General features: G+C 45.0%; 1 protein-coding gene across 1 annotated transcript; it reads right to left on the reverse strand.

Annotated features, from left to right (window-relative positions):
* Positions 1–264: 264 nt before the first annotated feature.
* ATP6V1D (ATPase H+ transporting V1 subunit D) lies at positions 265–13,170 on the reverse strand. Its single transcript, XM_072115235.1, has 9 exons — positions 13,014–13,170; positions 6,276–6,393; positions 5,462–5,541; positions 4,941–5,008; positions 4,745–4,789; positions 4,555–4,658; positions 1,903–1,969; positions 1,562–1,640; positions 265–676 (listed from the first exon to the last, which is right to left on the reverse strand). The coding sequence occupies exons 1-9, from the start codon at positions 13,052–13,054 to the stop codon at positions 535–537; spliced, it is 744 nt and encodes a 247-aa protein (XP_071971336.1). The 5' UTR covers positions 13,055–13,170; the 3' UTR covers positions 265–534.
* Positions 13,171–13,262: the final 92 nt, after the last annotated feature.

The following is a 13,262-nucleotide window of genomic DNA, read 5'->3' on the forward strand; positions in this document are numbered from 1 at the left end:
CAGACTGCAGAGAGAGAACCTGGAATACTGGTGCCCGTTTCCCTACAAATTGTCACAAAACTGTTTCTTGCTGTGTGAATTTACTAAACTTCTGGGGCCTAATGTCCAATATAAGACCCATTGTTCTTCCTGTCCAGAGTTATAATCCCCCCATCCTGTAACATCGCCAGTAATGCCATCCAATGGAGATTCCCCCTTGTATGCCGTGGTCAACTGTGACCGTGGCATCCGAGGAGTAAGCATACAACAGACACGGAGACCAGGTCACTGTACACAACAGCGCTTTATACTGTTATCTTAAGACCAATCACAAGACAAAAGCACAATAAGTTAAAAATGTTCACATAGGCTTTTCCATGTTTTAGGAGTGGGGGAGGGGGCTTCTTAGGTTAGTGCTACAACTAACATGGTACTGCAGAGCATCACTCCCACCAGTGCGGAGTGTGACTGGATGTGATGGATGAAGATGGCACCATGCGCCCCCCCTGGAATGCGGGTCATAGGATACATCCGGGTGCCCTGTGCCAGTCCTGACTAGTCAAACAGCAGGTCCTCATCACGATCTTCAGCGAGGAGATTGGCCGGTTCAGCAGAGCCCCCGCTACTTTTGAACGCCGCGCGCTCCAGTTCTGCCTTCTCTTTGATGATTTTCTTCTTCTCCTGGATCTTTTTTAATCTAATACAAGACAATGGGAATTTTTGTTTTATTTAAAGTATAAATAGATGGAAAAAAAATTCTCCTTTGCACAATGATGTGGGGTCAGCCTGTCCCTGTGCGAGCACCGGGCATCTATTACAGCCTGAGCTCAAAAGGTCAACGACCATCTACAACTGTGGTGCACAATACAGCAGGCACCTGCCCTGTATGGAGAGGGCTCAGCTCATTAGGGGTTAATATCAGAGCAATTTGTTAAAAAGGTTAAAGGACCCTTATCAATTAGCATGTGGCACTGCATAGCACCACACTAGGTACAGGACTATACGTCCTCTAGTGGCCATGCTTCGAATTCACTTTGATAGGATGGAGATAGCTATTTATACTACATCCACTCATTCGTCCACTAACTCACTGTGCTGGTACACACACTCACAGACACAGACCATGCTGCTACATCCATCCACTAACATAGCCCTGCTACATCCATACACACACCTCTTTTTCATACCCAGTCCCAGTTGCATCTTTTTTTCTGGCCCCATCCCTTGGCAGCATGAAAGGGTTTAAGGACCTTGCAGTGATGCAGGAAGCATGTGATCAGTGACATGATTCTGACATCACTCTAGGTCCTGCAGTAATAGTCACTTAAGGGACGGGGGAGGGAAAGATTAGTGAAAAAGTTCTGCTCTCTGAGATCCGGTGAGACCCTTTGTCAGTGCTTCACCCGGTCTCCAGGACAGTGGTCAGGAGGGTCTGGCAGTTCTGGATCCTCCTGACCTTTTACTAAAAAGTGCCTGCGTCTTATAGTCTAGACTTTTTTCCTTACTGTAAGATGCGTCTTATTGTCCGAAAAATACAATATTACATATATGCCTAGAGATATGGAGAAGTAGCGGTACTTACCTGTAGAACTCCTCTCTCTCACGCTCATCCAGTTCAGTAATGATGTAGGACAGGGTCCTCTCTATTCTGGGTATAATGACTGGGGAGACAGAAGAATGTGATGATGGTGATGGCTACACTCCAGGGGAGACACAGAGGTGTATGGAGACATGAACGCCACATGGGAAGGAGAGTCTACGGTATCCTTGTTCTATACTGATTGGAGGGCAGGAGCCTTGAAACAATGTTGTCTACATACAGGGGTCTGTAGTTTGGCTTCTATGAAATTGGATAATTTTGGATTCCAGAAAGGTCAGAAGAAATAAAAAAAACTAGAAGAAAACTAATTTTGTTGTACTTACCGTGTTCTATGGCGTTCACACGGCGGTTTGTGATTTTTATGGCTTCATCCAAAGTGACAAACGACGTCTGTAATAGGCAAAACGGATAAAGGGTAACTCAGATGTAAAGGAAATCTGCCATCACAATCCATCCTGATAAACCAGGGACATTACTCATAGATCCAGGCACCGGGACTGTGGTCATCTTCTTATATTTTAACATATAAAATCAAAAGTTAAAAATAGAAATAAAATATCAGACAACGCGTTTCGCGTCCTATTGCACGGACGCTTCCTCAGGTCTACTGTAGACCTGAGGAAGCGTCCGTGCAATAGGACGCGAAACGCGTTGTCTGATATTTTATTTCTATTTTTAACTTTTGATTTTATATGTTAAAATAAAAACTACCATTTTTGGATCGGAGAAGCGCCGGGAGTATAGTCCTTTTTTCCTACTACCGTAAGGACGGAATCCCTTCTACCTTTCGGATCATATATGCTTTCTACCCGGGGTTTCCCAACCGGCAAGGACTAGGCTGCATCCGATGTGCGATTTCCACAGTGTTGTGCCTGATTGCACAACGCGCTAAGGTGAGCGCAATTTAAACACCACTCTTCATATAATTGATTTTTGAATTTATTACACCAGGTAGCGCTTTTGTATCTCTTTTCTCTAGCAATCTTCTTATATTTGTTATCCATGGCCTCTGTCCTTCTAAAATCTAAAATTATGCTAATGAGCCTGTGATCTGGCTTTACAGGTTGAAGTTATCATTGCACAAATGATGGAGAAGCAAGAGAAAGGGTGAGACAGGCTCATTAGCATAATTATAAAAGTTGATATTAGAAGGAAGGAGGCCACGGATAACAAATATAAGAAGATTACCACAGTCCCGGTGCCTGGATCTATGAGTAATGTCCCTGGTTTATCAGGATGGATTTTGACGTTAGATTTCCTTTAAAGGGGTTTCCCGACTGAGCAAAATGTCTTTATAAATGAACAGATCTAGAATATCCTACATGTTTTTATTCTCCAACATGTTCAAGATGGGAACCGTGTTACATTCAGATGCTGCAGAGTGTACATGGGGGCACAGTTGTATCACACGGGAGTTGTGCACCAGGACTCCAGTCTTCGAGTCATTCGTGATCGCCTGCTTTGTGTCTGTTTCTACTCCACGTGCACAAGATGGTTTTTCCCAACTCTCGATACTTCCCGAAAAGAGGGCGGGGAAAGGGTGTAGCCAATGGGCTCTGTCAGATTCGAAACTTTTCTGTTTCACAATCTGGTGTGCAAGCTTCACAGCCCCCTCCGTTACTACATATACAGGTTGTACCTTACTCAAGAACACCCGACTTACAGACGACCCATAGTTACAAACGGACCTCTGGATGTTGGTAATTACTGTACTTTAGTCCTAGGCTACAATAATCAGCTGTAACAGTTATCACAGGTGTCTGTAATGAAGCTTTATTGTTAATATTGATTCTAATGCAACACAACATTTTTAAAATCCAATTGTCACAGAAACCAAAAAATTTTGGCTGGGGTTACAATTATAAAGAAAAACGATTCCGACTTACATACAAATTCAACTTAAGAACTAATCTACAGACCTATCTTGTACGTAACCTGGGGGCTGCCTGCATTATAAATATTAGGGGCATCAAAAACACCGGTCTTCATATATGAAGATCACAGAACTCTACAGACCTATGATCCAAAATATCTGTCATTAGGTGATCACCGTGAAGATGTTATATGATCTGTCAAAAATCAATGGATTTGGGCGATTTCCATCTGGTGTATGAAGGGGATTTAAATGGGCAAATTAAAAGACCCCTGGAGTTCTCCAACCAGGGGTGAACCTAAACTTTCTGCTGCCTGAGGGGAGCTATAGAATAGCGCCCCCTATTCCCCATCCAGTAAATAGAGATGGGGTTATTATTTTAGTAAATGGCTTCTCTGTGCAGTGTTTCACGCCCCGTGCTGTCCCCAGGTGTGAATAGATATGGGCTCACATTTATTAACGTGTGTCCCGGATGCACTGTGCCCGACATGACACCTAAAGGGCTGTGTCGGAGTTTGCGCCACATTTATTACTGACGTGCGCCACAATTCTGTAGTTTTGATGAATCTGTCGCACTCTGCACGGAGAACTGCACATAGTGAAGTTTCACCACTTTTGATAAATGTGGCCCAGTATTTTTATATGTTTTGTAATAGGTGACTGTTCCCCCGATGCTGCCCCCATCTTGCTGCAGGTGGTGCTGACTGAGGCAAGAGGCTCAACTCGCTTCATGGCTGGTGCATCCCTGATTCCAACTGCAAGATCAGCCCATGGTGGATGGTGGACTGCTGGTAAAGAGAAAAGCAGTGCAGGGACTAGTTTTTTGGGAGAACAGCCAAAATTGCAGCTCATACAAATGACCCACCCCCCCTAGCTAAGTGATGAGAAGGCTGCTTCTAGCACTAGTGTCTGTAGAGAATGTACAACCAGCCTGGGTAAAGAGGGCATACTGGTGTGACCCCTTTATTCTCAGGCTCAAAGGGGGTCCCAGGATAGTGATGGCATATCCTAGCACTATAGGAAGAAAGTAACTCCAATTATATAGGGAGACCAGAACATTAGTGACTATCCCGCTCCCTACGAGTACAGTGGGGGGCTCTACCTGCAGTGACGCCAGTTCTACCAGCAGCTCCACAGCCTTGGCGTAGTTCCTCTTCAGTTTGGCGAGTTGTTCGCCGCCTCTAGCGAGACCCGTTAACTCATAACCTGTTCAGTACACAATGGAGGTGACGGATGAGTAAAAGGAGAGGAGTAGTGTCACTCAGTAAGAAGACAGTACGTCATATACTCACTATCGCCTCCTTCTTGGTAATGCTCAAACACAGGGAGAGTCACACCTGGAAGAGGGAACAAGAGTCAGTGTACAGGACGACCTCCAGGTGACGTTAGGTGTAGGACGTCACTGATCAGGGGGTCAATCCCTGAAGAGTATATGTCACCATCTGATCACTGTGTGTGTGTGTGTGTATACCGGGAATCAGCCATTACCTGCCACGTTGTCTTTCTTTGCTCGGACTTTCACTTGGGCTTTGTTCACATTCTGTATAACCGTTGTACTGTGGAGGAGAAAGACCACGTGAGGACGAGTTCAATGCCACACAACAAGATAAGACCTGACGTCTGGTCCTACATCATGTACCCAGTTCTGCTGATTTTCCTCTAAGGTGTAGCCATCTTTAGTCATTGGTGGATCACAACTCCAGTATTTAGGGCCTTGCGTGAACTTACACTTATCATTTAAAGTATGAGCTTAACCATGGACGCAGGTCTCATATGGGTATCAAAAGGATGTTCCCAGTTCAGGTCCACAGGATCTAATGTACTTACCTGAGAGATGTAGGTTCTGCCTCCTCCATGAATGAAGGGTGGGAGGACTACTCCACGTGTAGTGACCATGCGCGCTAGTAATGGCAGCTTTCCATAGCAGAAGAATGATCCCATGTCAGGTCCTGTCCCCTATCTATCACCTGCCCCACACTATAACCCCGGTGTACATACATTATACTCACCTGAAATCTCCTGCGGTGAATTTGGCCTCGGCCAGTGAGAAGGCGGCTTCCCTCATGACCTCCCCCATTAACATCTTGGTCTACAAAAAAGAAAAGAGTCAAATCCTTTACACTTATATGAACACTCTCATCCTTAAAGGGGTTGGCCACTTTACCTCACGTTTTTTGTATTGTGTGTGTACATGGAGGGAGCAGGTAATTTACCAATATACATCTAGTAATAGTGCTGCTCTCCTTTCTTGATATGTAAAGTGAAGCCTCCTGTCTGTTACCTCATCAGCCAGAGATTCCTTACCATAAAATGGCCGCACATGGAGGGTCATGTGATATCTATCTGTCTATGAACAATCGCCCTGCCAGGACCTTATGATAGTATTCATGAATATTAAAGGGGTTTTCCCATGAACATACATTAGGTCCTATAAACAGGATAGGACCTAACTTGCTGATCAGTGGTGGTCTCAGTGCTGAGACCCCCACAGATCACGAAAAGGAGGAGTCCGTTGGGGTCCCACATACCTCAGTTGGACCCCTCGTTGCTCCGTCGGACTAATGGAGCTGACGGAGATCGAGGAACGCAGCTTTTGGCAATTTCACCGGCTCCATAGAGATTAATGGAGCAGAACGGTCATGCGCGGCTGTCTGCTCCATTAGTTTGACAGAGCGACGAGGGGTCTGTGTGGGTCTCAATAGTTAACAGTAGGGTAACCCAGCTTTCCCAAGATCCTGACTACCTACTACAGCAGTAAAACATAGTGACAGCCCCGGAGGTTCTGTAGTGGTGATAAGACTAGTCACCATGCACTTATCTCACCTCAATGATTTTCTTAAGGATCTGTCGGAAGCGCATGGTTAAGGCATCAGACTTTTTCTTCAGCAGGTTACGTCCTGTTTGGGCTCCTTTCAGACGCGCCTTCATGATGGTCTGAGCCCTGAGGAAGATCAGATGGAAAAAAATTTATTTGCTATAAATAGCACAATATATTGGTCCTGGAGAGCTGCGTAACCATTAATTGTGTGTTTTGTTAGTAGCAGCAGGACTGTGAAAAATACATTTTATGTTCCAGGATTGTAGCACTGGTGGAGTTTCCTCACACTGATGTGCTCTAAGCTCTCTGCATTAAATATGCTCCCCAGCCTCTCCCCTCTGTTTTTTTTACAATCTGTAGCAGGTTTCTGGAAGGAAGGTACTGTGTCGTATCTTAATGCAGATGTAAGTGTGTGAGGACTAAAACATTGCACTTGGAGGAGGAGAAGCTACAATCCTGGAATATTTTCCACTGTCCCGCTGCTACTAATAATACACACCAAGTTACGAGACCTTTTAAGAAAATATTAATCTGGCCCTACCTGTAATGCGTATGAGGGGAGTCCTGCTGTTGTCAGGGATAAAGATCAGGCAGAAGGAGTTCACCTGCCCCATCCTATTGTCTTAACTGCGCTAGTCATTGAAATGCAACCTTGCAGTTAAAGAAAGTTTTTTCAGAAAGATTATAAATTTTGTCTTCACTATATAGATCTATCATTCTTTTATTTTTTCTATTTTTTTTGCAACTTTGATTTTCATTTTATAGGAACCAAATTGGTTAGATATACACTCACCGGCCACTTTATTAGGTACACCACGCTAGTAACGGGTTGGACCCCCTTTTGCCTTCAGAACTGCCTCAATTCTTCGTGGCATAGATACAACAAGGTGCTGGAAGCTCCTCAGAGATTTTGGTCCATATTGACATGATGGCATCACACAGTTGCCGCAGATTTGTCGCTTGCACATCCATGATGCGAATCTCCCGTTCCACCACATCCCAAAGATGCTCTATTGGATAGAGATCTGGTGACTGTGGAGGCCATTTGAGTCCAGTGACCTCATTGTCATGTTCAAGAAACCAGTCTGAGATGCTTCCAGCTTTATGACATGGCGCATTATCCTGCTGAAAGTAGCCATCAGATGTTACAGGGTACATTGTGGTCATAAAGGGATGGACATGGTCAGCAACAATACTCAGGTACGCTGTGGCGTTGCAACGATGCTCAATTGGTACCAAGGGGCCCAAAGAGTGCCAAGAAAATATTCCCCACACCATGACACCACCACCACCAGCCTGAACCGTTGATACAAGGCAGGATGGATCCATGCTTTCATGTTGTTGACGCCAAATTCTGACCCTACCATCCGAATGTCGCAGCAGAAATCGAGACTCATCAGACCAGGCAACGTTTTTCCAATCTTCTACTGTCCAATTTCGATGAGCTTGTGCAAATTGTAGCCTCAGTTTCCTGTTCTTAGCTGAAAGGAGTGGCACCCGATGTGGTCTTCTGCTGCTGTAGCCCATCTGCCTCAAAGTTCGACGTACTGTGCGTTCAGAGATGCTCTTCTGCCTACCTTGGTTGGAACGGGTGGCGATTTGAGTCACTGTTGCCTTTCTATCAGCTCGAACCAGTCTGCCCATTCTCCTCTGACCTCTGGCATCAACAAGGCATTTCCGCCCACAGAACTGCCGCTCACTGGATGTTTTTTCTTTTTCGGACCATTCTCTGTAAACCCTAGAGATGGTTGTGCATGAAAATCCCAGTAGATCAGCAGTTTCTGAAATACTCAGACCAGCCCTTCTGGCACCAACAACCATGCCACGTTCAAAGGCCTCAAATCACCTTTCTTCCCCATACTGATGCTCGGTTTGAACTGTAGGAGATTGTCTTGACCATGTCTACATGCCTAAATGCACTGAGTTGCCGCCATGTGATTGGCTGATTAGAAATTAAGTGTTAACGAGCAGTTGGACAGGTGTACCTAATAAAGTGGCCGGTGAGTGTATATTCTTACCCCATAAGGCTTCTTTCACGTGTTGCAGATCACGTCAGAGTTTGATCAGGGTGCGATCAGGGTTTTTGTCAGTGGAAAACTGACATTTTTCATCAGAGTTCAATCAGTTTTCAGTCAGAGTTTGTTCAGCGTCTCAGTTTTTCACGCACGTTTTTTTTTGCGTTTTCAATGTGTTTTTCACGCACAGATAAAACAAACAAACAAAAAAAAAGAACTGTAGTTTATCTTTTCTATGGCAATTGAGCATGTGTCTCAGAGTGCAATGCGTTTTTGATGCGTCTCCATAGACTTGTATGGTGCGTTATTCACGTGCGTAACTTACAAAAGTAGAGCATGCTGAGATTTAAATGCCCATTAAAAAAAAAACGCAATTGTGTGCGTGAAAGGAAATGCAAGTCTGAAAAATCCCATTGATTACAATGGGTCAGAGTGCAATGCAAGTTCTGCGCATCAAAAGCACAAAAGCACGCGCAGAACACGCGCCTGAAAAACGCAAGTGTGAAAGGGGTCTATGAACAGACAGATCTGCTCTATAAAGAAAAATAAAATTCCTTAAAAAAAAAAAAAAAAAAAGGACTATTCATGTCACGGAGGGACCGGGTCTCGTGCTCACAACACAACACTTCCTCCATCACAGTTCCTCAATCTGACTGACTTGCTGGAGAACATGAGGAATCGTTTTTTTGGGGGTCGCTTTGTCGAGATTATTTAGAGGTAATATACCGGTTGTTCATGGCAACCAATCAAATTCCAGAGAAACATTTTTAGTGTTTTGTCACTCAATGTGTTCCTAGTGTGAATCTATGTCTCCATCCCGACTGCCCAGGAACCGGAATATCTATATATATATCTTCCATATCTGTGTTGTGCACCTCACTTTTTCACATTCGCAATGTTTAAAAGTTAGAATACCGCCTGCCGCAAATATTGGTCTTGTTTCCCATAGCAACAGGGAACATTTTTCAGTCAGTTTTGGTGAAAAGGCCTAATGGGGGGGGGGGGGGGGGGAGATGTTACACAACACATACATTCATTACATACATAACTCATGGGCCTCCTCATGTGCCAGTCACCTACCAAATTGGGTACTGTTTTCTTTGGACTATAACGCGCACCGGATTATAAGGATGAATGACCAGCAGGTGGCAGACCTGTGCACAGTACAAGGCAGCTGTTGTCTGTAAGTACGGTTCATATATAAGGCGCAATGGACTATAAGGCGCACCTTTGATTTCTGAAAAAAATCAAAGGATTTTTTGTGCGCCTTATAGTCGGAAAAATACAGTAACCAAAACTTATTGCCAATCTATATGATCATGGTGGTCTGACTTTTTTGGGATGGCCAGCAAAACTTTGAACCAAATACACTATCCAATATACAGTCAATAGCTTAGGCCCACAAGGTCCTGACCAGTCTCAACATATCTAGTAAAAACTGGAACATATCCAGGGACCCCAACACTGGCAGTCAGTATATAGCACACGCATAGGACAAGCCCCCTACACGGACCCCAGTATCATCATCTTGTCCTCTGTACATGGCTTATCCTGAAGACAATGGCTGCTCTGTCAGGATCTTGTGCGCACACAGCTTATCATTACTTGTCCTTCAAGGAAACCTTTACAGTATGGGGGGTGGGGGTCATCCTCTTATAGAATGAAAGCTCCAAATTTTCTAAGCAGAGTTCTATGGAAAAGATACCTCTAAACCAGTGATAGAGAAATACAGCACAGGAAAAGGTCTTGTCTACATCCTGGTGGTCTGGGGCAGAGAAGAGGTTGACGACTACATCCCTGGTGGTCTGGGGCAGAGAAGAGGTTGACGACTACATCCCTGGTGGTCTGGGGCAGAGAAGAGGTTGACGACTACATCCCTGGTGGTCTGGGGCAGAGAAGAGGTTGACGACTACATCCCTGGTGGTCTGGGGCAGAGAAGAGGTTGACGACTACATCCCTGGTGGTCTGGGGCAGAGAAGAGGAGGTTAACGACTACATCCCTGGTGGTGTGGGGCAGAGAAGAGGATGACGACTACATCCCTGGTGGTCTGGGGCAGAGAAGAGGTTGAATACTACACCCCTGGTGGTCTCGAGCAGAGAAGAGGTTGACGACTACATCCCTGGTGGTGTGGGGCAGAGAAGAGGTTGACGACTACATCCCTGGTGGTGTGGGGCAGAGAAGAGGATGGCGACTACATCCCTGGTGGTCTGGGGAACAGAAGAGGTTGAATACTACATCCCTGGTGGTCTGGAGCAGAGAAGAGGTTGAATACCACATCCTTGGTGGTCTGGGCAGTGTAGAAATTGAGTACTACATCCCTGCTGGTCTGGGGCACAGAAGAGGATGACGATTACATCCCTTGTGGTTTGGGGCAGAGAAGAGGTTGACGACTACATCCCTCTTGGTCTGGGGCAGAGAAGAGGTGGACAACTACATCCTTGGTGGTCTGGGGCAGAGAAAAGGTTGTATACTACATCCCTGGTGGTCTGGAGCAGAGGTTAACGACTACATCCCTTGTGGTCTGGGGCAGAGAAGTTTGACGACTACATCCTTGGTCGTCTGGGGAAGAGAAAAGGTTGTATACTACATCCCTGGTGGATTGGGGCAAAGAAGAGGTTGAATACTACATAATTTGTAGTCTAGGGCAGTGTAGAAATTGAGTACTACATCCCTGCTGGTCTGGGGCAATGAAGAAGTTGATAACTATATTCCTGATAGTCTGGGACAGTGAATGAGTTGACAACTACATACTGGGTGGTCTGGAGAAATGAAGAGGTTGCCATCTATAACCCCGATGCTCTTGGTCTTAATCTGAGGCAGAGAAGAGGTACATGACTACATCCCTTGAGGTCTGGGGCAGTGAAGAGGGTGACAACTAGACTCCTGGTGGTCTGGAGTTGTGCAGAATCGATGACCACATTCCTGGTGATCTGGGGAATTGTAGAGGTTGATGTTTATTTAACTGGTCATCTAGGTCACTTACACGAGGAAGCAAAATATGGCGCCTAATGGACTAACCCTAGGGGGGCAAGTGTCTTTGGTGGAGGGAATTCAGCAGACAACTGCCTGCTCTTTAGAGGGCGGCTCAGGGATTGCACAGAAATGGTGATGTATATCCAGGGATATCTTTGCACCAATCACAATATAACTAAAGGGAGCTTTGGGTTGATTCCGCCATGTTTTTACTGTGTTCTATACAAGAATGTGAAAATCCGCCTCCTGCTGGTTTGTACTGTCACCTCCCGACAAAAAACCCAGATCATCTACGAGGTTTGTTTACTCCATAACACATTGTCTGTTTACAGTGACATTACCCAAAAGAAATGTGACTCCCTAGCCATGTGCCTCCTCCCCCCACAAGCGCTGGTCCTGCAGTGCCCTATACAAGCGGACATGTCGTATTATGGTACGCAGCTCCCCTACCGTAACAATGGCCAGATATGACAATTACTACATTACTGATATTATTATCCAGAGTTCAGATGGCGCAGAATTGTTGTAAATTCTGCGCCATGTTGTACAGTAAATTTGCATATAATAAATGTGGATTTAATAATAAAATGACAATCCCTTTAATTCGGCTTCACAGATTACTGTACTGATCATGAGGACTAGTCGTCTTATCTCATCGGAGGAGGTACAACACAAGCACCCCTGCAGCTTTTGGGTAAGAGTATATTGCAGTGTCCAAGAACAGCGCCATACATTGTATAGTGGCCATGCTTGGTATTGCAGCTCAATCCCATTCAGTTGGATTAGCTCTTAAATCTGATTAAGTCAGATTTTGGTCTCTTTCTAGGGCAGGTTCTATCAGAAGAGAGTCCCATCAGGACTGTCTATAGTTAGCGGAGAGTGATGCCTTTGGTTAAGGTGGTCCTGGCCATGAACTCCCCCTCTCATAATCACTGCTAACAAGGGAAAATGACCCCAGTGACCTCCGGAACATTTATCCTACCCCTAACTAGACAATGGAGGATGTTGACAGAGAACACAACTCCAGTGTGTATGGTAAATAATCTCCATGTAGAAGGAGGCTATACCCCGCTCCGTAAAGAGGGTCCCACCTTGTTACTTATTTATGTCATAAACCCAGGATTAGATGAACAATCAATACTTCTGTCCACACCAAACTGATTGACATGGGGTCCCCACCAATAAGAATCTTTTAAAGGGGAGTGACCCCTTTGAAAGAACAGGGTAGACCCTAAAAAGGGAATAACTGCTTAAATTTTGGGGCAACCACGTCCTAACAAAGAGATCTAAATGGGGGAAACTGTACAAGGCGGATGTGACGGTAAAGAGTCAAGGGTTATCTGGTGTAGGATGAAGGGTCAAGGGTCAGATGGACCCACACAACGCTCCTTACCAAAAATAACCAAAATTATTAATACGCAACTACTTTCTTTTTAAAAACCCAATCCACAGCTTATGTATAGTATTGCAGGTTGGCCTCAGTGATATAAATTGGGGTTGATCACCAGGATGACAAAAAACAGAGAGGTCAGGGCTGGCCATTTTTTGTTTTTTTATTACATAATATTACAATGCAAGGGCTGGATTGAATCTGTTACATATGGAAATCCCCTTGAAGCCGTTTAATTAGCATATTATGTAAATGATTCTATCACCAGTGATCATATGAATATTATTTTCCCATAATGCCTTGCTCTGTAAAGCTATAAATCTAATACACCCACAAGAAGGAGATTATATATCTATATACTTACATCCGGGAGGGAAACACCTCGATCCTGTCTTTGCCCGACATCTTGTTTCCTGCACCGCTTCAGCTGCCTCTGCTGTCACCGGAGCAGTCACTGGGTACTAGCGCGGGGTCATGTGACGTGGTGTGGCAGGGGCGGGGCTTCCATACGGTCACCTGACGCCTTCTTCCCTTGCGTCACGTGACGAGTCGTGCACATAAAGCAAACCTTCAAATTACGACTAAATTTTCAAAAGTATAACAGTCAATTGGA

This window comes from Engystomops pustulosus, chromosome 7, assembly GCF_040894005.1.
Source record: "Engystomops pustulosus chromosome 7, aEngPut4.maternal, whole genome shotgun sequence".
NCBI classification, from domain to species: Eukaryota; Metazoa; Chordata; class Amphibia; order Anura; family Leptodactylidae; genus Engystomops; species Engystomops pustulosus.

Coding starts and splice junctions, on each gene's coding strand:
- ATP6V1D (XM_072115235.1), bottom strand. CDS start 13,054: ATGTCGGGCAAAGACAGGATCGAGGTGTTTCCCTCCCGGAT. Junction 5,009..5,461: donor TTCACCGCAGGAGATTTCAG/GTGAGTATAATG, acceptor TCTCCTCCACAG/TACAACGGTTATACAGAATG. Junction 1,970..4,554: donor TAGAACTGGCGTCACTGCAG/GTAGAGCCCCCC, acceptor TGCCTATTACAG/ACGTCGTTTGTCACTTTGGA.